A 27,190-nucleotide genomic window follows, 5' to 3' on the forward strand; every position below is an offset into this window, starting at 1 on the left:
AAATATGACATGCATTTTACTGAGTGAAATGGGTTTTCCACCCCCAAGCAAATGACACGTTTGTCTTTTCGGCAAAGAAACCCTCGATTGCGAGCGCAGCGGCGAAACCTTTCCTGAGTTCAACGAGGGCGATCTTAGGCTCCGCCCCCTTCGCCGCGTCCCACAAGTTTCCAAAATGGCGACTGAACAGAACATGTTTGAAGTCGATTCTCCAAAATGGCTCCATCCCTTCAAAACCTGACAGAAACTCTTCTGCAGCCTTTCTCGCCAACGACGTTGCACAAACGAATAAAGATAGAGAAGAATTTGCGTCAAGTCGAGCGTTTGGGGCGAATGACGGCGTCGTCGTAAATTTGGACGCATCAACGGTTCAGAAATTTGGCCCGTACAAGCCATTGAGTGACATTTGCACCTGAAACCTGTCAGCCAATGGACCTTTCAGATGCCGATCTTAAGCCACGTCCCACAAACAAAATGGCGATTGAACATAACAGGTTTGAACTGGATTCTCTATCGCATATTGCAGATAATTTTGGGGTATGTTTTTTTTGGCAAATGCGTCGGACTTGTCCAAGTGAGTTCTCCAGAGGGGTGTCAACTATTTTAAGCAAGGATATTTACACCGGATTAAGATTTTGGACGGAGCGGGACGGAATGGAAAAAAAAGTTTGACGCCTCACAAACTTGATATTAAAATGCAACAGGATAAAATATTGGAATCGTACTGCGCATGTAAAGCAGGGTGAGGACTTTTTACTCGGAAAGATCGCGAGTAAAGTCATTGGAGCCTTTAGAAGTGAGTGACGTGGCTCGTAATGGAAGCCAGTGCTCTGTCTTAAAAGTCCGATGTGATCCAAATGGGCAAAAATTTTTCTCTTGCACGACGTGGCACATTCACGGAGCACTAACCCGACTCTTCGCCATAAAACATGACACACTTCATTCGGCGGGTTACAAAGCGAAATTTCTTCTCCTGCAATGTATAAAGCACTAATAATAATGAAATCAAACTCAGACAACATACTTCTCCCCCACTTACCGTCAAAGTTTTTTTTTTCGTGTTTGTTGATATTGTCCACATTTAGTTGTACGCACGCTCTCCCGCGAGCCTTAATCCATCGTAGACACTTCGTCAACTGTGTTTTAGGCTTCGGAAAATGAATCAACCGAGCCCCGTGTAACCTGGAACCGATTGCGTGTTCCCCAAGCGTATCTGACGACCATTTTCTTCGTAACGTTAAATTTTCCAAGCGCACTCTACTGACCACCAGCATTGCTGGTGGGGCAAGACGGCGGCAGGGGCGCGTCAAGCCAGGGGTTAAGACAACGCGGCGATCTGATTGGCTATTATTGTACGGGTGATTGACATTCTGGAAGCATTTCGGTCCACAGCACTTAACAGAACCTCTGCGGGTTTTTCGGAAAGCCAAAGCTCGGGCTCGTGACCTCAATCTGCTTGGTCTTGGGCCCCTCCTCCGGTGCCCTGGCAGCATTTTTGGGGGGCGCTTGTCGTGACGCAAGACCCGTCTTCAGGGTTCTTGACGAAGAGACGACATTTTCCGGTCCACAAAACACGTCGGAACACAATGCAGCATTTCCGGCTGTCATTTCAAGTTTGTCGGCGTCCCGTCTCCGCTGTCTCGAATTGGACGCGAGTGGAGAGCCGCTTCCCGCTCGGGAAAGCGGACCACGTCTTGACTGCATCGTCACCATGACAACGGCCCAAAGTGCCGCCGGCAGGTTTTAGTCACGCACAAGGTGGTACCGTCCGAGAAGACGCCGCCGCCGCCGCCGTGCTCAACAGGAAGGGACATTTCCCGCGAGAGATGCACGCCATGTTTTTTGGGGGGATGTGGGAGGGAAGAAGTGAAACCAGAAACAGGAAGATTCGAACCCAGAACCTCAAAGCTGTGACTCGGGCTATAACCACTTTCAACCTGTGGTAAATTCACTGTGACAAAGGTAGTACCTCGGTGTACCTTTAGGTGGCGACAAGAAACCAGAACGAACGTAAACTGGCTCGATTACACCGAAAAATTTGACTTGAGGGCCAAACTGGACAATATGAGCTCATTTATTTTGTCCCTGTTTTGTAATATATTTAGTATATGCTGCAAAAAAAAAAAAAGACCTTTTGTATCGATAATCAGGCTGAACAATTCAACGTTCTTCTATTGGGAAAAAAAAAAGCCACATTTGACCTTTGCATCGAGCTGTTGCCATTGAAAGAAGACAATCATGACGTTGTGCTTAACAAACAGGTCCAGTGAGTCGGTCCCTTTGCCGAGTAAAATCGTCAGTGCAGGATTTCACGACAACTTCTGGGAAATGAATTCCACACAGTATGGAACAATCCGAATGGTGTATAATGTGTTTGGTTGAAATTCACGATAAACACTGCGATGGCCGCGACATAATTAAGGCTTCTGGCCTGACTTCTGGCCGAGAGCTTTGTGAATCGTGATTATTTCATTTAACGAGCAGGTTAATCGAAAATACAATGGTAAATGGAGGAAGTTCTTTTGACTTCACAACTTGTGCTTGGGATTTTGGATATGAATCGTGCGTGTTGTTTTTGCCAGTGGTTTGCGTGCGCGCCCCCGTGACTTCCAGCTTTGGGTGGCGGGAGCGCGCGCAGCGAAGGGGCGGGGCCAGGCGCAATCAGGGCAGCGGGTGAGCGCGAGTGTCCCGGATTTTCACCTTCCACCTTCCACCTTCCTCCTCCTCCTCCTCCTCCTCCTCGGCTTGGGTCGACGGACTCCGCGACCCGTCCCCGAGGTGGACGCCGCCGTTCGCCTGTGAAGCGGGACGACGGAGGTCAGCCGTGACTTTTTCCCACTTCTCTGTCCCCGCCTCCCTTCTTACCCTCCCGAGAAAAGTTTGACGTCGCTCCGGGGACGCGTTTTGTCGCCTTCCGCGTTCGGGACGAGCTCGCGGGCGTTGATCACGTTCCGGATAAGGCCCGCGAACACTTTTTGGTTTGTTCTGCATGCGTTCGAAACTCCGCCCGTGTGCTCTTGTTTACTAGCCCACGTTGGGCTTGGGCGTGCTTGCTGAATCACAGCTCTCTGAACAGCGAGAAATTTGACGTTTGACAAACATCTCGAGGGGATATCCACCAAACAAGAACGTCGCTCTCTGCCTCTCACGCATACACGGGGGGGGAAAGTGGCTGCACAGGTTCACGATGTCCATTGTGCCATCTCGCGGAAATGCATTTAATTGTCCTGCCTGCCTTTAAACGTCACTGGCACGGCATTGAAGAATACGTTCTACATGGTTTAAAGTCAACAAATGCTCTTTTTGGACCAAAGAAGTGAGCTGAAGTCTCCGGGGTCAAGATGCCGACCGGCATTTAGTTGCCGATTATCTCGGTTATAAAACTTGTAAGTAAGCCTGTGAGAGGCTTACTGTGGGGGAAAAAAAAAAAAAAAGAAAGAAAAGTAGAGCTCAGCTTAGTTTTAATGCATTCCAAGTGTGTCACCGTGTTCAAACATTAACAGTTTCGTGATCCATTAATCGTGTACCTGGAAGTTAGGACAGGACAGGACTGGGCGCCGCGACATTCCTGCAGCCCCGCTTTACGAGTGCCACGGGGGTGCGTTGCGAGTCTTTTCGTGCGCGGCCTGCAACTGCAAAACCACAAAAAAAAAAAAAAAAAGGGCGTGTTGGGGCTCGGAGGGGGCGAAAAACAGTCTTATCGTCTCAGCCGTTTTCACAAGAGGTGACGAGACGCAAAAAGCTGAGGCCACCCTACCCCCCCCCAAAAAAAAAAGCAAAACTTGTCCAGTCTGCCTCATGGGACAATGTGACATGTAGGAAAAATATGGGGTCAACAATCACGTTACAAAGCCTCGGTTTTCGAACGAAAATTTTGAGATTTTTTTTTTTTCTTCTGTTTTCGAACAAAAATCGATACTCGAACACGCCGCTGACCAAAACCCGCGAATAACAATTGTGCGGCCAGAACAGCTGACACATGCGCTTTGTTGTGAATTCCCACGCCGCTGAGAAGAAAAAAAAAAAAAAAAACGGGAAATAACAAGCAGTTGACCCACCCACGACTCGTTTTGTTATTTTCAATTCGAACGCCCCCCCCCCAAAAACAAACAGAAATGACATAAAGCGCACGGCGCAATCAGCGCATTTTTGTTATTGTGTTATAACGCAGCCTCCGTACACGGACGTGACTGTTGTTTGTCCCAAGTGCTGACATCAAAGCCATCTGTGCCAAGTGGAACGCAATCCATAATTTCGTCGAACTTCATCGCCCCAATAAATCTGAATGCGCTCCAAAATTTGAATGATGTTGTGATGAGCCACATCAGAAATGTTCTTAAGAGACGGCAGAAACAAATCGTTTTTTTGTTATTTGATATGTACAGCTGTTGAAGCATTTCTGCATTTTTCTTTTGCTTGGTAACTCGAGTTACGAATGTTTTTGTGTTACTTTTTGTGAAAAAAAATTTAAAAAAAATGCTTCCCCCCCGCCTCGTTATTGTCTGTTTAAAGTTATTCTGCACTTTTGTTCATAAAAAGTTTACAAGGCCGGGGGGCTGAGTCGCTACAGATACGGCAATGCGCTCCCAGCTTAGCGTACTCTCCTTCTAAAGCATACATTTTAAGCAAAAAAAAAAAAATCTATTTCTTCAATTATTTTATGATATAAAGTATTTAAACTATACATGTATTTCTACTATGCAGTTTTATTACCAGGAAAATCTAAAACCAAATGTTTTAAAAACCCAAATTATTTAGGCTTGGAACGCATTATTTCTTTTTCCATTCATTGTAATGGGAAACATCGATTCGCTTTTCAAACAATTCACTTTTTAAACCGTTGTTTGGCGTGGAAACAATAAAAAAAGTTGTTGCGATTTCTTTGAGTGTGAATTTGCGAGTTTGCAGACGTCCGCCGTAGCCCCAAATTGTCGTGATTTCGGGAATTGTGAATCATTAGTGAGTCTGTGCGAAGCCACGCCGCATTTCCACACGGCTCTCGTCGGGCGCGTTTGGGCCGCCGCCGCCGCCCTGCACGCTCAGTCGCTGCGCTCGCTCGCTCGCAGTCACTCCTTTGCATTCATGCCGCGTGAGTCACTTTTGACGTGCGGCGCCGTCGCCTCGGGGGAGCGGGCCGCTCATGTTTGTCGCGGTCTTGTGTGTTCCCAGGTCCGTGACGAAGCCGGGGGCCGGTGCGGTTGCCGGGGTGACAGACATGCCAAAACCGGACCTGCTCTGCCTGGTTCAGCTGCTGGACGGCACCGTCGAGACCTTCCGAGTAAACGTGCGACGCTTTGCTTGGCCGTGTTTGTGTGACGAGATCGTACCGGATGTTGCCGCTATCTGTCACCGCGCGACGCTAATAGTCGGCGTGTCCAGGCACGACCCCCCCCCCCCCCTTCCCAAATTGATCCACATCCAGTGACCTTGGTGTCAAGGACACGTCCCCCCCCCCCCCCCCGCCGCATTTGTTACATTTGAGGCTTTTGCATCATCAGCACATCGTGTCCAGCATTTCGATGGTGGCGTTTGCTGCAAGGCAATCACGCTGTTACCCTCTCGCCCGACATTTCTGTGAATATTAAATATGCAATATAACCTCTCTCAGTCGCACAATACATTGGAGGGAAAAGTCGTCTCCTCCCCCCCCCCCCCCTCCCTACCTTTGCCTGACTTGAATGCAGCAGCTTTATGATCTCCTAGCGCGTTGTCTCGTCTGGGGGGGGGGGGGGGGGCTGCGACATTTTCTCGCCGTTTCGAGCCGCGCGGGCCCGTCTGCGTTCACGGCGCCCCGATCGGCACGCGGGTCGACGACTTTTCGCAAAGTCAGAGCTGCTGCTCGGATGCCGGCGAATGTGAAGGCCCGCCACTTTGATTACGGAAAAAAAAAAAAAAAAAAACCTCCTCTTTGGAGCTAAATCCAATAATTTCCTAAGATGGGAGGAAAAACGAATGCGCTTCTACGTGTCGGCGCCGGAGTTTTCGATGCTCTCAAGATGGCGGCCAGTGCGGCGAACGCGACGGCGGGCGCGCCTGACGCGATGTGTGGCGCTGCTGCTTTCAGAAGCAGGATGAAGGTGTGGTTCTGTTGGACCAAGTGTGCGACCACCTGGGCCTGCAGGACAGGCAACTCTTCAGTCTTCAGATCAGAGAGTCCGGCACGACCGTCACGTCCGTGGCAGCCAACGCTCGCTCGCCCGTGAGCCTCCACACGCTTCTCTTATCTCTCTCTTTTTTTTACATTTTTTTTTTTTATTCAATTATTTAATCCCCTGTAAGACGTTTAATGGATTTCTTTCTCTTTAGAGGTGGTTGGAGCCCGAGAAACCCTTGAAGAAGCAGCTAAAAGGTGATTGGCAGGCACTCCGTTGGCAATTTTTTTCCCGTTCGGGCGAGAAGCAGCGTCGACGATTGCGGCGTCGGCGGATTTAAGGCCACACTGACGCGCGGACGTTTCCCCCGCAGGTCTCGCCTGCCCCTTTTACCTGAACTTCCGAGTGCGCTTCTTCATTTCCGATCCCAACTCTCTGCAACACGAACAGACGAGGTGCTCCAACATTTGTTTTGTATTCACCTTTAGTAAAGCTAAAAATGCTGACTTGTGTATTATTTTAGCACGTTTATCGTTGCGGTAGTAGTGTCGAATTGTTAATGCTGTTTTTGGTGTTTTGACTGTGGAAGTAAATATGTGCCAGCAGGATTGCCACAGAAAACAGGATTTGAAATGTAAAATGATCACGTTTTCAACTGTCGTATTTCAGTGTAACTTTTCAATGTTAACAATTCAACCGGCTACAATTCGCTGCGTGAAGTTCACCGTCTGTGCCACCAGGCAGGGTTACTTCAGGTCAGAAGCGAACAGCCAGCCAATCGCAGTCACCCTTTCTTAGTATGTGACATCACGTGACTAAGAAAGCTTAACTGCCATTGGCTGGCTGTTGCGTTTTGACCTAAAGTAACCCTACCTGGTGGTACAAACAGTGAATTTTAGACAGCGAATGGATAGATCTGCGCAGGGCACCGAAGCCACGCCTACTTAGATACTGTCGTTACGCACCCCAAGCTGTCGATCAAAATGGCGGCCGAAGCGTGTTATGAGCGATTCGTTAGCGCAAATTCCTGATAGTATTTCTGTTTCCTTTCTGCCCGTTATATCAGAAATATCGACAAAAAGTCCTGAATTACTTTCAACAGCGATCTATTCATAATGTCAAGGTTTCCTAAACGATAATGCCAGTTAAAGTTTCATGCGAAAGAATCAAGCACCTCATAAACTAATGTTGGACACGGAATGCGGTCAGATTTCTGATGCTTATTGTTCACGCAAAGCAGAGTAAGATTGCATTTTTACGCTACATAAACATGCCGATTCGCGATGATATCTATGTTGATGGTGGATAATTCATTTACATAAATTACGGCAGTATGGGTGTCCTCTTATCGGTCTGAACGTACGCACTGTACACAGAAATCCAACTCTTGAAAATGTGATCACTTTACGTTTCAACTAGAAATCCCGGTGGCACGTATGTACTTCCATATTTGACATGCTCCATAAAGCAAACGTGCGGTTTGACTGGCGCTCGGGCGCAGCATTGATTTCTTGACGTGATTTGATTTGAAGTTTCAATTGATTTTCCCGCTCTCAAGTCCTTTTTTCTTTGGCGTCGGCAGGAACCTTTACTTCCTCCAGATCAGGAGTGACATTCGCGACGGCAGGTGGGTTAGCCGAGCCCCACCCGGTTTGTGCGCACTTTCATCGCTCTTCCGTCGTGTCGCGCTGATTGCAGGTTGCAGTGCCCGCTGAGCTCGGCTGTGGTCTTGGCCTCCTACGCCGTGCAGTGTGAGTCCCCCCCCGAGCGGCCTCTGATTTATGACCTCATGACGAATAATGGCGCCCTCTCGAATGCGCTCCCTGTTTCTCTGCAAAAGTATCGGGACAGCAGGAAGTGAGAAAAATCATCCGGAACTTTGCGGCCGAGACGTTCTCCTCTATTTTTTTTTTTTTTTTTTTAAATATACGATTTTAGAGAGAGAAAATGATTCTCTTGAACTTTTTTTTGACATTCAAAAGCATAAAATTGTCCAAAATGGCTTTTGGCAAGACATAAAAAAAAAAAAAAAAAAAAAGACGGGCATAATGTTGGGCTTTTAGCGCTCATTAGGCCACGACCCTTAAAGCCACATTCAACACTTCTCAATTCACTATTTTTTTTTACATCCATTAATTTGATATTTCAGTATTCTAATTCACATGTCTAATTTACTTGAATCCACACACTATGTCGCATTGGTTTTTATTCCCACCGATGTTTAAAATGAATACGATACTTTATCCAGTCACTCACATTTCGGTGCTCGCAAATCTGCACAGTCGAGCACGAAAAAATCACGCGTGTTAAATTGGTTACGAGTAGAAAAAATAGATATTGAAAGACGGTCGCTTATTTTGTGTAGTCTTGACATTAATTTACGTGTTTATTTCATAAACATTGTGAACAAAACGAGCCTGCTCCTAAACAATCAGTATTCACCCGGAAACAGGAAATGCAAGTTAACCGTACTGAGCATGTACGGAAGTTAGTCCGAAAGCGCGTGTTCAGAGGTGCTTCACGTACTGCGAGCGCATTTGCGTCGAAAGTCAGCAACATCATGAGCCACGTCAAAGGAAATTCGGTTGCACCAGGGGTCGATCGCGAGGCAGTTTTGGTTGATCGTGTGACGGCGAAAAAACAAAAGTCGCTTGATTTCAGGTGCGGCCAATGCGTCGGGCGTACGCACATAAAGGCGCGTTCGAGCAAGCCGGCCTCGTATTTACGGCAGTCCCGTGATGCCCCCCCGCAACAATACATCACGAGTGCCGACAGGAATGTTTGTTCCAATGTATCGCTAGCTTGTTGCCGCTAACGCCGATTATGTTGAACTAAATGTTGAGCATTTTCCAAACATTGCGGTTATAGACTCTTCTTCTTTTCCTTTCGGCTTGTCCCGTACGGGGTCGCCACAGCGTGTCATCTTTTGCCATCTTAGCCTATCTCCTGCATCTTCCTCTCAAACACCCGCAGTCTTGATGTCCTCCCTCGCCACATCCATCAACCTTTTCTTTGGTCCTCCTCTCTCTCGCCCTTTTGCCTGGCAGCTCCATCCTCAGCATCCTTCTACCAATATACTCACTCTCTCGCCTCTGAACATGTCCAAACCATCGAAGTCTGCTCTCTCGAATCTTGTCTCCAAAACATCCAGCTTTGGCCGTCCCTCTAATGAGCTCATGTCTAATCCTATCCAACCTGCTCACTCCGAGCGAGAACCTCAACATCTTCATTTCTGCCACCTCCAGTTCAGCTTCCTGTTGTTTCTTCAGTGCCACCTCTCGTCTCTAATCCGTACATCATGGCCGGCCTCACCGCTGTTTTGTAAACTTTGCCCTTCATCCTAGCAGACACTCTTCTGTCACATAACACACCAGACACCTTTCGCCAGCTGTTCCAACCTGCTTGGACCCGTTTCTTCACTTCCTGACCACACTCTCCATTGCTCTGGATTGTTGACCCCAAGTATTTGAAGTCGTCCACCCTCGCTATCTCTTCTCCCCGTAGCCTCACTCTTCCCCCTCTACTTTTCTCATTCACGCACATATATTCTGTTTTACTTCGGCTAATCTTCATTCCTCTCCTTTCCAGTGCGTGTCTCCATCTTTCCAATTGTTCCTCTGCGTGCTCCCTGCTTTCACTGCATATGACAATATCATCTGGCGGTTATAGACTGTTCATCTTTTTTCTTTGTCGGGTCAGTGCATTGAATTTTCTTCAGATAAAGAATTTTTCTTGATAAAACACTTTCAATACAGTTTTTATGATTCTACTTGATTGATGATGATTTCTACTGATATCAGTTGAAATTGGAAATGATCATTTCTGAGTTTGAAATTTTAGCTTTCTATTTGTTACGTATTTGTTTATTTTATTTTTAATTTACAGTTATGTTGTATTCATCCAGTAAGTTATTTTAAGATCTTGAGATTCCATCCCTAATCACACCTGCAATTTTATCTGCGAGCGCGACTGATAAAATGGGACAAATGCACACAGAATTATGGAGATTAAGAAAGAAAAAGCTGGTGTTATATACCTGATCTTTTTTTTTTTTTTATGTTTCACACATTTTGTTACAGTCTTAAAGCAAAATTAATTCCATTCGTACATCCATCAAATTTCCAAAGCATTTTAAAACTTTGGATCCATTGTAGCATTTCCTCGTATGTCGTCTTTGAATCTGAAATTGATATTTATCATGGTAGGAAAAATTTTCCTGGTGGCAGGGCTGGAGGCTGTTGCGAAACAAAATTCAACTGGAAACTGTCGGGAATGTTGGACAGAGTTCCTGCCATAGCGGAAGCAACAATGACAAAAATGATTTGTCATTGACATATTTTCAACTCGTGTTTTTTTTTTTGTTGTTTTTTTACAAGACAGCAAAACGTAGGTTAGTGTCCCTTTAAGATGAATTTGGTACCCAAGGGGGTGAAGACCACCCTGTGATTTGATTGGATAATCTCCCCGGGACCTTCGCCAGCATCACCTTTTCCTGACCTCTTCTTCTTCTTCTTCTTCTTCTCCTTCTTCTGCAGCCGAACTGGGGGACCGCAGCCCCTCCCAGCGAAGCGGTTACTTGTCCAAGTGCCACTTCCTCCCCGAGCAGGATGAAAACTTTGTCTCCAAAGTGGAGGAGCTGCACCCCAAGCACAAGTACCGCCGTCGCTCGCGTCCACTCCGGAGCCTGGCAGCGCTTTGACGACGACGTTGTTGTTGTTGTTGTTGTTTTTTTTTAACGTTCCGTAGCGGTCTGAAGAAAAGCGAGGCCGAGCTGTGTTTCCTCAACACGGCACGGACGTTGGAGCTGTACGGGGTGGAGCTGCACGCCGCCCTGGTACGTCCAGAAGCGCCGTTTCGCCCTCCGCTTTCCTTTGCCGGCCCGCGTTTGGCTGACGCGCTCGCTTCTCTCTCCAGGACACCAACGACGCCCCGCTAATGGTGGGCTTGGCTTCCAGCGGCGTGGCGATATTCTCCAATATGATTTGCTCCAGTTTCTTCCCTTGGTGAGTGAGTGAGTGATTGGCGCATGGATCGGATCGCTGTCTGCCTCTTTCTTGGACGCTCAACTTCACAGCAAACGGTTTCCTTCCCACGCAGGGGAAACATTATCAAGATTTCCTTCAAGAGGAAGCGCTTCTTCGTACATCTCAAGCGGAAGCATGTGAGTATTTCCTTGTTGGCGATCGTTCAAGTGCTTCCAAAAGTCCGAAACGAGTTGCTTTTGCGACCTTGTCGCCAACTTGTCATGGGACCAAAATGCTGGCGAGACCTCATTCAAGGCCGAATTTTACACAAGTGAAAGTCTTTGTTTCTTAGCATGCTACTTGCAGCTTTTTGAAGGAATATAAACATATGAACCGTAACATAAACATTAAGGAGGGCGGATTAAAACATGGATGCCGTCAGGTCAACTTCATTCTCAAATCTGCACTTTTGTCCAAAATTCTTCTTTGCCTCCCCTAACTTATCAAATTCACTGCATTATGATAAACTAAAAGAAAAAAAAGTGAGTTTGAACAGTTCCGTATGCTATTAAATGTGTTCAAAACATTTTTTCCCCCTCTCTGGCTGAATTGTGATTATTGTTGGCTTTCCATTCCAGGGCCACTTTTCAATCTTAAAGGTCAAGTGTCATGTCTATAAACATTCTAAAATAGATATTGTAATGAAAAATACATGTAACATTATTCGCTTCAATGTCCATACGCAAAAGTAAATATAAGCGGAGAGCGCGTCATCCATGCGCAGAAGTTGCAGAAGTCTCACGCTCGCCGTATTGCCTGCGTCGTCGGTTCATTACGTCACGCCGCGACATTCGCCATTGAAAACGCGCTGCTCCGCCTACTATGGGACACGGAAGCTGTTTTCAAAGAGGAGAACATCTCACATCCGCACGAAATTGGATTGAATCTTTATAAATGAGGGCCCGGCACTCGTCATCTCTCCAATCGGCGCAGCCCATCCGAGTCGCAGTCCTCGATGATTTAATGGGCCGTTCGCATTTTCATCTCTCCGACTTGCTCGGCTTCTGGGGCGAGCGCACGCGACCGGCAGGATCGACCGGGTAGCCTCCGAGGCCCGGGGTAGCGTCCCGAGCCGACCCGGCCCGGCCCGGCCCGGACGAGCGGCCGACGGACGGGCCTTTAGAAACTCTGCGCTCGCCAAAACTTGCCGGAGGAAGCGGCACCTCCTTCGCCACGTGGGCGGCGATCGTTAGCAGTTTTGCATCGGATCGTTTGCAGTCGGCTTAAGTCTTTAGCTTAAACTATCTCCACGTGGCTGGCATGGATTTCTCCAACCCCCCCAAAAAAAAAAAGGTTTACTTAAGATGGTAGGGTTGTGTTTTCCATGGACAAGACGTAGAACAGCCGCCGCATTGATCCAGACACTGGTCTCGGCGCCTCCCGAATATTTTGTTCAAGGACAGCGACGTGACCCCCATGCAATTGCTCTTCCTCAGGGGGAGACCCAGGACTGTGTGGTGTCGCTGGTCCTGCCCTGCCCGAAGACCTGTAAGAACCTGTGGCGCTCCTGCGTGGATCATCACTCCTTCTTCGGCTGCAAGCGCAGCGCCAGGAGCCCCAAACACAACGTTCATTCCTACAAGCAGCTGGTGACTCACCACCTGGGCCTGGCAAACAGTAAAAACCAGAGGTGAGCCCGGAACACGTCCCTCGTCGTTCCGGTGCCCCCGGAACACGTCCCTCGTCGTTCCGGTGCCCCCGGAACACGTCCCTCGCCGCTCAAGTATTACAGCTCCTGTCGACGTCTCTGTAGTGGTCCAGTTTGCCAACGCGTGGTGGGCGGGATGGTGTGGAACCCGGTCCTGCGCCGCTCCATTTCCTCGGAATATTTGGAAACAAAGAGTCTGCCGTCTCGATCGCCCCCCAGCACGCCCAAATGGTACGAGCGCCGTCCGCTACCGAGTCCCGAGTCGCATCTGACGGATTTGGTCCTGGCTTTCGTCCGCGCGGCAGGCGCAGTCCCCGCGTTCGCCACGGCGTCCGCAAAGTGCGCCCGTCGTCCGTGGAGGTGAGCGGCGAGCTGAGAGACGTGTCGGAGGGGGAAGACGTCTTCTACACGTACAGGGCGTCCGTCGGCAGCAGCAAGGACAGCGAGGGGGACGCGTCGCCGCATCGGTGCGTTGCTCGCGTCATCTCGGGCTCCGCCGGCGACGTCGCGCTTATTCGGTTTTTCCGCTTGAATTTATCCAGCGGCCGACTAACTAAACAAAGTGGCCCACGCGGGCTTCACTGAGGGGATTTTTGGGCATTTGTGGACGGCGAGCAGGCGGCCGAAGATTCTTTTACACCTTTATCAGGCGCACGTGACACTTTTGTTTCCCTTCAACTTGAATGGCTTCTTTTTTGAACATGTTTCTTTTCTTTTCCACGTCCACCCTTGAGAGTATTTGTGCAAAATGTCATATTTCTGCCAGTTCAAAACCTGTTCTTCAACATTTAGAGCAATTACGTGCTCGCTGTACTCGGATTGGACGTGACAAGCTCTCGGCGTGCCGCGTTTGTACTTTTTAATTTTTTTTTAAATACCGTGTCACGCCGTCTTTCTTGTGATAAAGTACAATTGACAGTATGTACACATCAAAAAATGTAACGTGAAGAAAAACAAAACGGGTGGTGGCTGAATTAGCTTAACGATGGCGACGGTTGAGTTTGGCTGTTGTGGTTCCGCTCCGTCATCAATCTTGGCTCTGGACCCGAGTTGATGACACGAAGTACATTTTAACCCCAAAAAGTGAAAATGTGATAAATCAGGTGATGGATGAATGAATGAATGAATGAATGAAGGACCTCCATCTTATCACAACGCCCAACCAAAGGTTGGACGAGATCCCGTCGGCAGCCGACGACAGCGCCGCAGAAGAGGACGGCGTCGGCGGACCCCCGTACAGTACCCAGGTACTGCTTCACCCGTCACGGGTACGCGCCCTGCGCTTTTGCGTTCTTCTAATGAGCGTTTTTTTGTTTACCCAGCCGGGCCTCAGCGAGGCCGACCTGCTGCTGATCCGCATCGCTCCTGATCTCGAGGGCAAGTTCGGCTTCAACGTCAAAGTGAGCGTCGGAGTGCATCGCGTCCTCTCGTGGCTCCCGTCGTGCGTTTGTCACTTCGTTGTTGCCGTGCTTTGCTCCCAGGGTGGAGTGGATCAGAAGATGCCCCTCTCCATATCCCACGTGAAACCCGACTCTCCGGTAAGACGCCAGCACAGCGAGCCTCAAAGACTTGAGCGACATCTTCCTGTTTTCCCATCTGTCGCCGTTATTCGTATTATTAATTGATGGTTTAAGTCCGGCTTCAAATCTTCAAGGGGGAATGTTATTCTGCGATTGACCGGCGACCGGTCCAGGGTGGAGCCTTCTGGCAGAGGCTGCAGCTCACGCGTGACCCTAACCAAGACAAACGCTTGAGAAAATCAAAGCATAAATAGAAAAAAAGATGGCAAAATTTTGCCTTTGAAGTGGGAACGGAGCGGCAAGGGATCAAAGTTGGGGGAACTTTTTTTGCGGAAATCTACCGGAATATTCGACGTTAACGGCAATAAAGCGGACATTTCACGTATCGCGCGAATGTTGAGGCCGACGTCGCCCGAAAGCTCTTTGCCTACGTGAATCGTTTCTGCAACGCTACTGAGGCCGCGGTTCTGGATTCGAAACCCAAGGATGGCGTGAGTGCGGATAATAGCCGTTCGCAAATAAAACAAAGTTGGGGTTGATAATTGGTGTTCACCTATTGCAGAGTCAGCAGATTTTTTTTTTTTTTTTTTTTTTTTTCCAGAATCGTTCCGGTTAGAAGTTGCTTAATTTTGGGCTATTTGAGTGGATGTTCTAATTCGTGTCATTCTTTGTAGTCAAATCAAGCATTTTTAACTTAAAACAAAAATTGTAAAAACAACGAAAAAAACATTAAGCCATAAAGTGTGAAATGTTCAAACACATTACCCATCCGTCCATTTTCTTTGCCGCCTATCCCCACGAGGGTCGCGGAGAGTGTTGGAGCCTATCCCAGCTGTCAACGGGCAGGAGGCGGGGTACACCCTGAACTGGTCGCCAGCCAATCGCAGGGCACGAGGAGATAGACGACAGTCGCAGTCACAATCACACCGAGGGGCATGTTTTTGGGATGTGGGAGGAAAGCGTAGTGACCACCCGGAGAAAAGCCACGCAGGCAGGCGGAGAACATGCAAATTTTACACGATTGAATCCGGGACCTCAGAACTGCGAGGCCGACGCTTTACCAGTTTATCCACCGTGCCGCTCATTTCAAACACATTACAAGGAACAAAATGTACTTACGCTGTACTAACTGTGCGTTATGGGAATTGTAGTTTTTTTTTTTTTTTTTTTAAATGTGTGTAAGAGTAGAGAAATAGTTCATGATAAAAGTAAAGAAAACTTTGGGGGAGGTCAAAGACTTCCGAGGCTCGTTCAGCTTGGTTGCGATTTTTACGGTTGCAAGAACGAGGGATGACCAAAAAGTAATTTCTTGCAAAAAGAAAAAAAAAAAAATGGCATTGGCGTCGGCGGGCAAGCGGGAACTATTTTGCGTTTAGTGACGGCGTCTCGTCTTCAGGCCGGTCGATGTGAGCCCAAACTGCTGGAGGGCGACCAGGTGGTGCTCATCAACGGTCGGGACATTTCGGAACACACCCACGACCAGGTGGTCATGTTCATACGGGCCAGCAGAGAGTCGCACTCCCGAGAACTGGCCCTGCTCGTCAAGCGCAAAGGTCTGCCCGCTCGCGGACGCCGAAGCGCCGAGGCCGAGACTGACCCTCGGGCGTCCTTTGCGTCCCAGGCCCCGGCCGAGCGGCGACCCTCCCGCCGCCCCTCGCCCTCGCCGCCCGGCCCCGAGGAGACGCGCCGCCGTCTCCCGCCCGCCCCGAGCGGGACGCCACGCTGGAAGAGTCCATGCGACTGTTGGAGAGGGGAATCCAGTCCGGGACGCTCTGCTTCCATTTCGAGGTATTTGACGGTGAATAAACCTTTACGGGCGCGTTTTAGATTTCATAATCGGCCTTGCGTGACACCGGCGGTAGTATTAGCAAAGTAATTTTTCAGAAAGATATTGATCATCGCATTCATTGAGTTTACGCAGAACATATGCATCATCATCATGCATCCGTTAATTGTGATTGATGTACTTGAATTATTACTTCTTAAGGATTTGATTCGGGAAATAAACAGCTCTCAAATCTTGTTTTTTTTTTAAAATGTCTTTATTGTTAGCGCAGGTGTCAAACTCAAGGCCCGTGGGCCAGATCTGGCCCGCCATGTGGTTTTCTGTGGCCCCCAAAGGCAAATCGCGTGTGTCAACTTCCAGGATTTTTGTTTAGGATTTCAAATTGCCGTGTCGTAAATGACAACTTTGAGATATCGCAAGCATTTCTTGTGTTAGCAAACCTGAACAATAGCCGAAAAGGCCATTTCCCTCGATTTCTGATTCCAAAACTAGTTCATAAATTGCATGTGTAAATATAATGCGGCGATTAAAAATGTTTTGATTATTTCACAATCATAACGGCCCTCTGAGGGGAAACCGCAACTACAACGTGGCCCGCGGCAAAAATGAGTTTGACCACCCCTGATCTGAGGTTTCTCCGAGCCTGCTAATTACATATTTGGATATATGAGGCGTACGCCGCATTCTGCCGTTTCCTCTCTCGACTGTTTGCCAGACAGAAATAAATTCAAATGAATTAATGTGACGGAGCAATTTTCCGGCTTGTATTCCTGCCGCTTCGTTTCTGCAAGTAGCTCCGCCTCCCGAAGTTCTCATCACGTGACGAGCGACTCGTCGGCATCAAGCCGGAAAGGTCATCTGCGGGGCAGAGGTCACAGTGCGACCCCTGCCTGCCATTTGCGAGGCATGGCGACCGGGCCAGACTGCAAATTGCCCAAAAGCCATTGTGATTGTTTTCAAAAATATTGATAACTAAAGCCAAAAATTCTCAATTAAACAGATAAACCACAAATAAAGGTTTTGTTGCGTTCCCCTCTCGTAAAAGATTTGTGAGAAAATGGGAAGGAATTGAGAAAAATCAAATAAACGAGTGCGCGCAGCCTCGAATTCGTTTGGAAAAAGCTTTTTGTTCTTCTCGGCAGGATTTCGTCTTTCCTTTTCCGTCATGCGGAGGATCATAATGAGGCTTTTTTATTTGGGATTGGGTGCGCAGATGCTGGCCTCAATCCTCCCGGCCCGTTCGTCCGGTTCGTGTACGCGTGTTCACCGCTTTTACGTCCTCGTGTTTCCCAGAATTTGTACAGGAGGAAGCCCGGCCTGTCGCTGAGCTGCGCTCGGCTTCCCAAGAACGTGGACAAGAATCGCTACAGGGACATTTTGCCCTGTGAGTGCTTCCCGCGGCTCCCTCCGTCCTTTCTGCCGCCGGATCTGAGTTGCGCCGTCCGACTTTGCTTGCAGATGACGCCACCAGGGTGACCCTCCGAGGCCAGGACGACTACATCAACGCCAGCCACATCACGGTGCGCCTTGCGCCTCGCGGACGTGCGTCTCGCGCGCGGAACGACCCGCACTAAAGTCTCTTGTTGTTGTCGGTGCCGGTTGGGTTTCTTAGGTGGAGCCTCCGGTGTCCGGGGTGTCCTTACGTTACGTCGCGGCTCAGGGCCCGCTGCCGCAGACCTGCGCTCACTTTTGGCAAAGCGTTTGGGAGCAGCAGTCGCACACCATCGTCATGCTCACGACGCTGACCGAGCGGGGACGGGTACGAGTCCGACTCCGCTTTCTCCGCCCTTTGGCGCCTCAAACGCGCGCGTTAGCTCGGGAGTGACAACGCGTGACCGTGTCACCTGAGACCATTGCCGAAGTAAAATGGAATAATAATCGCCGCTGTAATTTCTCACGTTTTCTGCCCAAAAGTCATCAAAGGTCGCTAGCACGTGGCCATGAGGAAAATTGAAATTGTCACCAATTTATAAATGTGGAGCAGCACTTAGGGCTTGGGGAAAAGGGGTCTTTTCATTCCAAACAATATCCATCCATTTTCTTCGCCGCTTATCCTCACAAGGGTCGCGTGGAGTGCTGGAGCCAATCGCAGGGCACATTGAGCCAATCACACTGACGGGGCAATTTAGAGTTTCCAGTTAATATCGCACGTTTTTGGGGATGTGGGAGGAAACCGGAGTGGCCACCTGGAGAAAAGCCACGCAGGCAGGCACGGCGGGGGAGAACATGCAAACTCCACACAGGCGGGTCCGGGATTCAACCCGGGACCTTAGAACTGTGGGGCCAGTGCTTTACCAGCTGAGCCAGCGTGCCGCCTCCTATATAATATGTCATGTCTCGCTTGACAAAACCTAATCAAATACGGATAATCTTTCATGTTTTGAGTATGTGCATTATACATGGGCGCAAGGGTTTTCCCGCCCATTTGAGACGATAGTATACACGAGAAATTGCGATATAAGAGCAAGTCATTTCCCCCCTAATATCACACGGTTGCGCTTTTCTTTTTGAACCTTTCACTCGGCTGTGCTACTTCTCGCTTGTGCGTCATTTCTGCATCGTTACCACGCATTCAGTTCAAAATAGAAGCCGGCTGCGGCTTTGACCCTACAAATCATTTTTTTTGTTTTGAGGAATTACAACCAAATCAGAACTGTTCTCCATAATGTGGAAACGACCTGAAAATGCAATATTGAATGCAAAAGATTGTAGGCGGTGAAAACATTTTGCCGACCCACAATTCATAGCTTCATTTTTCCTTGTGTGGAATTGCCCGAATTTTTTATGAGGTTTGGGATTTGTGAATTAGTTTCATCAAACCTCGACCGCGTTTCCAACAGCGGCCCTCGGGTCAACGGTCTTTACATCTTTAGTCTATTTTTTTTTTTTTTTTTTTTTTTTTTGACATACCAGATTGTTTTTCTACGAAGACTAAAAATCCGTTTGGCCCGTGAGTCATGTTAAAATCATTTAAAAAAAATCAGTTGCTAACTGTAGCAGAGTTGTGCAGGTCTGTCACTGCACTACTTTTTAAAATAATAATAATAATAAAACATTCACAATGCAGCGAATCCTTCTCAAGTGTCTGACGATCGCTAAAAGTGAGCGCCGACTCTATGGAACGGCGTCATTATCGAGGTCTTGAAGAAACAAAGTGTGCTTCGTCGCAGCTCGCCTGTTGCTTGGTAACCTCAGTAATTGTTGTTGTTTTTTTTTTTTTTTTTGGGGGGGGGGGGGGCTCCTCGTCAAGTGGCTTGACATTTTCCCGCGCATTGATAATCACTTCGCATCCTGCCCGCTGACGTAGCCCCCACCCCCCCACCCCCGGCAGCAGTTCCATTTGCAGAGCGGGGAAATGATAACACGACCCCCCCACCCCCCACCCCCCCGCCGTGCGAGTAACATCATTTGCCGTTCGCAGACCAAGTGCCACCAGTACTGGCCGCATCCGCCGGAAGTCAAGGACTACGGTCCCATGCGGGTGAAGTGTCACTCGGAGGAGTGCAACCTGGCCTACGTGACGCGGCAGTTCACCCTCACGCACACTCAGGTACGCCGCCCCCCCCCCCCCCCCCCTCGCTTCTCTTTTCTTTCTTTCCTTTGCAACCCTTTCTGTGGTTTTCCACTTTTACGGCCGTCTCTCTGCTCTATTTCTCTTTCTTGACGGAAAGTGTCGGCCCTTTTGCTATACGAATGACGGAAGGGTTAGGACTAGACCATCCGCGCCCACGACTCGCGGGGAACAAACGCTCGAAAGACCATCGTCGCCACCTTCGGGATGAGCTGCGTCAGCGACGGTGAGCCCAGCGCGAGCGCGTCCTCGCGGTAGCGACGTGACGAGCGGCCGGCCGCCATCTTTGGGAAAAAAATGCCTCCATCCCTTCAAAACCTGACAGAAACTCTTCTGCGGCCTTTCTCGCCAACGATGTTGCACAAACGAATAAAGATAGAGAAGAATTTGCGTCAAGTCGAGCGTTTGGGGCGAATAACGGCGGCCGGCGGCGTAAATTTTGGACGCGTCAAGCGGTTCAGAAATTCAGCCCGTACAAGCGATTGAGTGACATTTGGACCTGAAACCTGTCAGCCAATGGACCTTTCAGATGCCGATCTTAAGCTCCGCCCCCTGAGCCACGTCCCACAAGCTTCCAAAATGGCGACTGAAGAGAACAGGTTTGACTTGGATTCTCTATCGCATATTCCAGATAATTTTGGGCTATGTTTTTTCGCCAAATGCGCCGGACTCGTCCAAGAGAGTTCTACAGAGGGGTGTCGACTATTCCCCGCAAGGATACGTACGCGGATTTTAAGTATTTTGGACAGAGCGGGACGCAATGTCAGAGTTCCAACGAAACGTTGGCGATCGATGCAAAAAAGTTTGAGGCCTCGCAAACTTCATATTGAAGTCCAACTGGATAAAATAGTGGAATCGTACTGCGCATGTGAAGCAGGGTGAGCGCTTTTCACTTGGAAAGATCACGACTAATATCATTGGAGTCTGCATTGGAGTGAGTGACTTGGCCAGTGCTCCGTCTTAAAAGTCCGATGCGATACAAATCGACCTTTTTTCTTGCGTGACATGGCGCATTTGCGCGTCTTCAGTATAAAACATGGCACACTTCATTCAGTAGGTCAGTGATACGCCAACAAAGTGAAAGTTGTTCACTTACCTCTGAACATAAAGCCTCGTGTTTGTTGATATTGTCCCGATTTAGTTGTACGTGCACTTTTCCGCGAGCCTTAATCCATCGTAGACAGGAAAATGAATCAAGCGGGCCTCTTGTAACCTAGCTGGATATTTTTTTTTTATCAGAATTACACATTCCCCAAGCGCATTTGAGGACCATTTTCCTTGTAATGTGAACTTTTCCAAGCGCACGCTACTGACAACCAGCATTGCTTGTGGGACAAGATGGCGGCAGGGGCGCGTCAAGCCAGTGCGGCTTTCCGATTGGCTGTTATCGTACGAGCGATTGACAGGTCGGAAAGGTCCGTCGGAGAAGGAGAAAGACCCCCCCACGTGAGATCCAAGATGTCGCGAAATATTCACGTTGTCCTGTTTTCCTCAAATTTTCACACGGCGGCACCGCACCTTCCACTCCACCGGAGCGGGCTACAAATAAAACTTTACAGAAGTGCAAATGTGCACTTTTCAAATCAAATCAAACATGAAGGCTTTGGCCCAAACCTGATTTTTAACTTTTTTTTTTTTTTTTTTTCCCGCTGGAATAACTCACTTTCTCCGTTAACCGTCATCCAATTTTTCAAAATTCTCCCCGCGTTGTACTCGGGTCGATGGTCGGAACCGATGTCGGCTTTTTTATCGACGGACATCTTGTCACGTTGCTACTTCCAGTGTCTGTTCTGAAAAATAATCAAGTCCCAACTTGAAGTTCATGGCCAGTAACATTTCTGTCAGTTGCACAAGCCCCCCCCCCCCCCCCCAGGCCCCCCGTCAATCGGATAACCCCCCGTTTTGTCGCGCTCTCGGGCCAGTTGCGCTCGCGTCGGTGATCTCGGCCTCACTGTGTGCTGTGCTCTTAAAGGTGTTGCCATGGTTACAGGTTGGGCTGGGCGGTTGATTCGACAACTTGTACGTAGCCACAGGGCCAAAACTGCTGTACTAGCGTTCCCTGGTTCCGATCCAAAAGAGCTGCAATAGAAGTCCGGATATCACGGCATGCTTAATGATATTTGTGGAATCCATCCGGGTGGTGAAAGGCCGAAATGTCAGGGTGCATTTACATCGTACATCAAAGAAAGGGGGATGGGGCTATCAGCTGGATTGCCAGGCGCCGCAAACTCCCCCTTTAGCGCCGACATTCACGGCCGCAAGAGCAAAATTATGTAGTTTGCGGCGACAGGCGCCGCTCGTGCGCCCGCCATATGTCACGACATGGCGGGAAGTCGTTTCCGTGGAAGCGGGCGGCTGCGTGCGCGCACAGCCGAGCGAGTGCAGAACCCGTTGGCACGCTCGCCGTTGTCAAATTGCTCATTTCCTCACCGTTTGATCAATGATGCTGAAGACGCGTTTCATTGATACATTTCAAATATTGCCATAAAAAGCTCAATTTGTTGTCGTTTTCAAGATGGGACTCCAATTGTGGCTGTTTCAACACGGGAGACATTTTTGTTTATTTGATTTTTTTTTTTTTTTTTTGCAATTGTCTTCATAATAATAATAATGATGAGAAACTAGCGCGTGTCACGTGACGAGAATTTGCACACGAGCGTCCCGGGCGAAGCCGGCAAAGCTCAAGGATGCATGAAATATGAACGCGCGCACGCAAAAGCCCAAACGCGCCTGCGTGGGCCCATCTGTCACCCTGGCGCTTGGACTTAATCCCTGCGTGAAGTCACAGACCGCGTGGCCGCTTTACAAAAAAGCACAAACAACAACAACGGGAAGAAAAAAAAAAAAAAATCTCTTGCGTGCTCCTCTCTCGCTCTCTGGTTTTTCTCCGCCTTCATCCCATGGCTTTCTGATCTCACGGCGCTGTTTTCCATCTTGCTTTTTGTCTCCTGGGTCGGGTCGCCGCGTCGGGGCCCTCCGGTTGCCACTCAACACGTTTGTACGGGAACCGCAATACGTTGTTTCATTTTGGTCCGAGATTGGCCTCGAAGGTTCAAACTTGCCGCAATTCGGACCTCCGCGCGACGTGCTGCAACGTCAAGGCTTCAACAACAACAAAAAAACGTTGTCGGCGCCGTCGCACGCGCTTCCTGAAGTCCCGCTAGCCGCTTTTAACGATCTTTGTTTCCGCGCGTGCCGACTCAGCGCGGCGAAGAGCGGGCGGTGGCGCACCTGCAGTACGTGGCGTGGCCCGACCACGGCGTACCCGACGACCCCTCCGACTTCCTGCTGTTCGTGGGCTCGGCCCGCGACAGGAGACGAGCCCGAGAGCCTCTGGTGGTGCACTGCAGGTAACGCCCCCCTCCCGTCGACCCGAGACGCGGCCCCCCGCCGTTCACGCTACCTCTTGCAGCGCCGGGATCGGACGGACGGGTGTTCTGATCACCATGGAGACGGCGCTGACGCTGCTGGACCGGGGTCTGCCGGTGTTCCCGCTGGACATCGTCAAAACGCTGAGGGATCAGCGGGCTATGATGATTCAGACCACGGTACAGACAAAAATCCATTCCAGGAACGTTTGCTCAAAAGTCCCCTGGGAAATAAGCCGTAATCTCTTCCCGCATCAAAACCGCCGCCATCCGAAAACCTCCCACTGTGGAGCCCGTTTTCCAACCTTCTGTACCAGTGGAAAGTCACCGCCGAGGATGCGGTCACGGCACGAAATCCGTCGAGAGAGGAAAAAGATTTGTCGCTTTGCGGCCGTTTTGGGAAGGGCGCCGCTCCCGTGCGCTCGTCCTCGCTGGGGTGCGCAGAGCAGCCCCCCGAAAACTTTCCGTTACTCTCGTGACACACAAAAAAAGTCACAGTCCAGATGGAAAACGCGTCATGTACGCAAACGTACGCCGTCTTAAAATGTCCAAACGTTCTCTGGTTGTCAACTACTATCTTCGCTTGCTTCAAATTATTTAGCATTATTCCAGCATTCTCCTTTCACATTTTTTCATAGATTCAAACTACTCAAACGTCACAAGGTTCACCCAAAAAATAATAATCCCAGTTTCCATGGAATTCCAAAGTGAAACACCGCACGGAATTGTTCCCATTCCAAATGTAAAAAAAAAATGGAGTTCATTTCTAACGTAAAATTTCACATTTGCAACAATAGAGGTGCCAAATTTGAGACATTTTGCATCCTTTTGGCATTTCTTCAGTCATTCAAACCATTCCAAGTTGAAAACGCCCGTTCATGACTTTTTTTTTTTTTTTCTTGGGCAATTCCAAACATTCCAGCTTTGAAATCTCCCAAGTGGCACAGCGGCGCCGCTGCTCGGGTTTGATTCTCTTCCCGGTCGCACCGCCTCTCGTCAACGTTTCGGATGTTGACGCAGCATTTAAATCGTCTTCAACTTTCTTTCTCCGGAAATTGCGTTTTCTAGCTGACTGCCGGCGTTACGACGTCACTTGCGGATCGTGGAGTCTTTTTGGGCTACTGGAATGAATTTGTGCCGCCAGGATTTCAATTTGAAATCTAAAGTGATCACATTTTCAATATTTGCACTTCAGTGTAACTTTTCAATGTTAGCAACTCAACTGGCTACAATTCATCCATCCATTTTCTTCGCCGCTTATCCTCACGAGGGCCGCGGGGAGTGCCGGAGGTGGGGTGCACCCTGAACCGGTCGCCGGCCAATCGCAGGGCACGTCGAGGCACTCGCAAAATCGCACCTAGGGGCAATTTAGAGCGTCCAATGAATGTTGCGTGTTTTTTGGATTGGAGTGAGGAAACCGGAGTACCCGGAGGAAAGCCACGGAGTTACGGGGGAGAACGTGCAAACTCCGCACAGGCGGGTCTGGGATTGAACCCGGGACCTCAGAACTGTGAGGCCAACGCTTTAGCAGCTGAGCCACAATTTGCTTTCCAAAGTTCACCGTCTGTGCCGCCGGCCAGGGTTACTTCAGGTCAGAACCGAACAGCCGGCCAATCGCAGTTACGCGTTCTTAGCCAGGTGACGTCACATGCTAAGAGAGCGTAACGGGATTGGCTGGCTGTTGGGTTCTGACCTGAAGTAACCCTGGCCGGCGGCACAGACGGTGAACTTTAGACGGCGAATCGTGGCGACTGTTGAAAATGTGATTTGAAATTCAAATCCCGGTGGCACACATTTACGTCCATATTGGATTCTACCTGGACGGTGAATATTTTTCACAGGGCTCAGAAAATAGCAGCATCATTTTTCGTAAATGCATTTTTATTTCTTCCCATTTCCAACTTCTCCTTTTCTATGTTTTAGTGTCAATTCCAGTTTGTGTGCGAGGCCATCCTGCGAGTGTACAAGGAGAAGCGAGGGGGCTCACAAGCCCAGTAGCCCGAATCCGAAGGCAGCGCAAATGGACCTCCGCCGGCGAGCACCACAAGAGAGCGACCTCCGTCGTGCCCGCGGGAATTCCGTCAGCCGGATGAGAGCTCTGCCGACGAGACGATTTTGAATTTGCGACGGGGTCCGCCTGACGTTCCGCCGACCTCGAACGCGCCGATTCAGGCCGTTGAGCTCGGGAAGACGGCGCCGCCGTCGCCGGGTTCCTCGCGTGTGTGCCTGCCTTTTAGTCCGTGAGCAGAATTCTGTACATGAACTCCGCAAAATATTACGCTGGGGTACTTTTCAATTAAATTATTCTCACCGTGAAAGAAACGCTCTTGGTCTGCTTTATTAGGCTCCGCCTACAAATTAGTGGGCCGCGCGTGCAGCATTTGACTGATTTTGATCCTTGATTGAGCGTGAATACATTTGAATTTTGTGTTGCAATCAAAATGGCTTTTCATATAAATACGGGGTCTGAAAAGTGTTTTTTTCGAATAAATCTTGACGATAGTTGACTTTGAAATGAATGATTTTTTTCTTATATTTAATGAGGATTTGTATTACCCCCCCCCTCCCCCCAAAAAAAAAAAAAAAAAAACCAATCACCATCATGACCGTAAATGAAATACAGAAATGAAGTAGAAGCAAGTGTTAAGTTAGGCAGTGAGTCCTGTGGACCACACTTTTGATTTTTGCTTTATTTTTTCATGACCAATTTTCATTACTATGTGACAAGGGCAAAAATCCAACATTCAGGCAGAACAGTGGCGAGTTGGCCTGACACTTCTGAGGAGTCAGGTTCGATTCCCACTTTGCCCGTTCTTTTCTCCGGGTGGGCACGTCCCGAAAACATGAAAATTAATTGGACACTCTAAATTGCCCCAAGGTGTGATGGTGAGTGCGACTGTTTGTCTCGAAGTGCCCCGCGGTTGGCTGGCAACCTGTCCGGGGTGTGCTCCGCTCCCCGCCCGATGACAGCTGGGATAGGCTCCGGCACTCCCGCTACCCTCGTGAGGATAAGCAGCTCAAAAAACTCAAAGGTCACGTCCAAAGCGACACGACTGATGCATTTCGCCTCTTCCCGGTCCGTGCACACGAGGACGCTTTTTGTGTTTGTTTGCGCGACACCCAATCTGGCCTTGCGGCTTAAAGAGCGGCCGTGACGCAATCAAACGTGTGCCGACGGCAGAAGTCACGCGACGATCCCTTTTTGTTTGAAACTGCGGTAAAAGATGATAAATGTCTCGTTCAATGATCGTTTGCATTTTATGAGATGCAAGGAAACCAAACGTAAACTGGATAAGCGGCAGTCCCGAGAGAGGCGTGTACAGTGGTACGTTGTACCGGATCATCAGCCAACGTGTGATACTGGGGGGGGTTGATTGATCACAGATGTCATTTTCATACAAAAGAAAAGGAAACGGTACTCAATGGGAGCCCTGTGGGACGCCCTTTTCAAGGCTGATTACATCACAAACACCAACGCTAACATACATTGCACACTGATAATATGATAATACAACACACACGTATTGTATTTTGTTTTATATTTTAACTATGATTACTCATCCATTATCCGAGCTGCTTATCCTCATGAGGGTCGCGGGAGTGCTGGACCCCGGGCGTCACCGGGCAAGAGGCGGGGTACACCCTGAACTGGTCGCCAGCCAATCGCAGGGCACATGGAGAAAGACAGCAGTCGTACTCACAATCACATCCGCCCATCAAATTTCTTTTGATGCTTATCCTCACAAGGGTCGCGGGGAGTGAGTGTTGGAGCCCATCCCGGCCGTCATCGGGCAGGAGGCAAGGTACACCTTGAACTGGTTGCTAGCCAATCGCAGGGCACATGAAGACAGACCAGTCGCATTCACAATCACATCTATCCAGCCATTTTGTTTTGCCGCTTATCCTCACGAGGGTTGCGGGGAGTGCTGGAGCGTATTCCGGCCGTCATCGGGCAGGAGGCAAGGAAAACCCTGAAGTGGTCGCCAGCCAGTCGCAGGGCGCATGAAGACAGACGACAGTCATACTCCAAATCACACCTACGGGCAATTTCGAGCGTCCAATGAATGTTGCATGTTTTTGGGGTACGGGAGGAAAACCGGAGTGGCCACCTGGAGAAAAGCCACGCAGGCAGGCACGAGGAGAACATGCAAAGTCCACACAGGCAACGGCCGGGATTTGAA

General features: G+C 49.2%; 1 protein-coding gene across 6 annotated transcripts; it reads left to right on the forward strand.

Moving 5' to 3' along the window:
- The first annotated feature begins 2,792 nt into the window (after nucleotides 1–2,792).
- ptpn3 (protein tyrosine phosphatase non-receptor type 3) lies at nucleotides 2,793–25,495 on the forward strand. Of its 6 annotated transcripts, none has more exons than XM_061818920.1 (26): nucleotides 2,793–2,817; nucleotides 5,170–5,284; nucleotides 6,065–6,199; nucleotides 6,307–6,349; nucleotides 6,466–6,547; nucleotides 7,675–7,719; nucleotides 7,791–7,843; nucleotides 10,628–10,745; nucleotides 10,839–10,926; nucleotides 11,007–11,095; nucleotides 11,190–11,253; nucleotides 12,553–12,746; nucleotides 12,870–12,995; nucleotides 13,070–13,231; nucleotides 13,933–14,011; nucleotides 14,087–14,164; nucleotides 14,246–14,302; nucleotides 15,681–15,837; nucleotides 15,906–16,072; nucleotides 17,364–17,454; nucleotides 17,529–17,590; nucleotides 17,683–17,829; nucleotides 19,492–19,620; nucleotides 22,846–22,991; nucleotides 23,054–23,189; nucleotides 24,933–25,494. In XM_061818920.1, the coding sequence occupies exons 2-26, from the start codon at nucleotides 5,216–5,218 to the stop codon at nucleotides 25,005–25,007; spliced, it is 2,592 nt and encodes an 863-aa protein (XP_061674904.1). In that variant the 5' UTR covers nucleotides 2,793–2,817; nucleotides 5,170–5,215; the 3' UTR covers nucleotides 25,008–25,494. The 6 variants fall into 6 exon arrangements, with proteins under 6 accessions (XP_061674904.1, XP_061674907.1, XP_061674909.1 ...); XM_061818923.1 differs by having other exon boundaries at nucleotides 5,170–5,278; XM_061818925.1 differs by lacking the exons at nucleotides 23,054–23,189; nucleotides 24,933–25,494 and adding an exon at nucleotides 19,742–19,867 and having other exon boundaries at nucleotides 22,846–22,985.
- The last annotated feature ends 1,695 nt before the right edge of the window (nucleotides 25,496–27,190 follow it).

Source organism: Syngnathoides biaculeatus, chromosome 5 (genome assembly GCF_019802595.1).
Source record: "Syngnathoides biaculeatus isolate LvHL_M chromosome 5, ASM1980259v1, whole genome shotgun sequence".
Taxonomy (NCBI): Eukaryota; Metazoa; Chordata; class Actinopteri; order Syngnathiformes; family Syngnathidae; genus Syngnathoides; species Syngnathoides biaculeatus.

What these genes read in the sequence shown, in the direction of transcription:
- ptpn3 (XM_061818920.1), top strand. Translation starts at nt 5,216, where the DNA reads ATGCCAAAACCGGACCTGCTCTGCCTGGTTCAGCTGCTGGACGGCACC. An exon ending in TCGAGACCTTCCGAGTAAAC is followed by an intron (nt 5,285 to 6,064) that starts GTGCGACGCTTT and finishes TGCTGCTTTCAG; the next exon opens with AAGCAGGATGAAGGTGTGGT. An exon ending in CGCTCTGCTTCCATTTCGAG is followed by an intron (nt 16,073 to 17,363) that starts GTATTTGACGGT and finishes CGTGTTTCCCAG; the next exon opens with AATTTGTACAGGAGGAAGCC.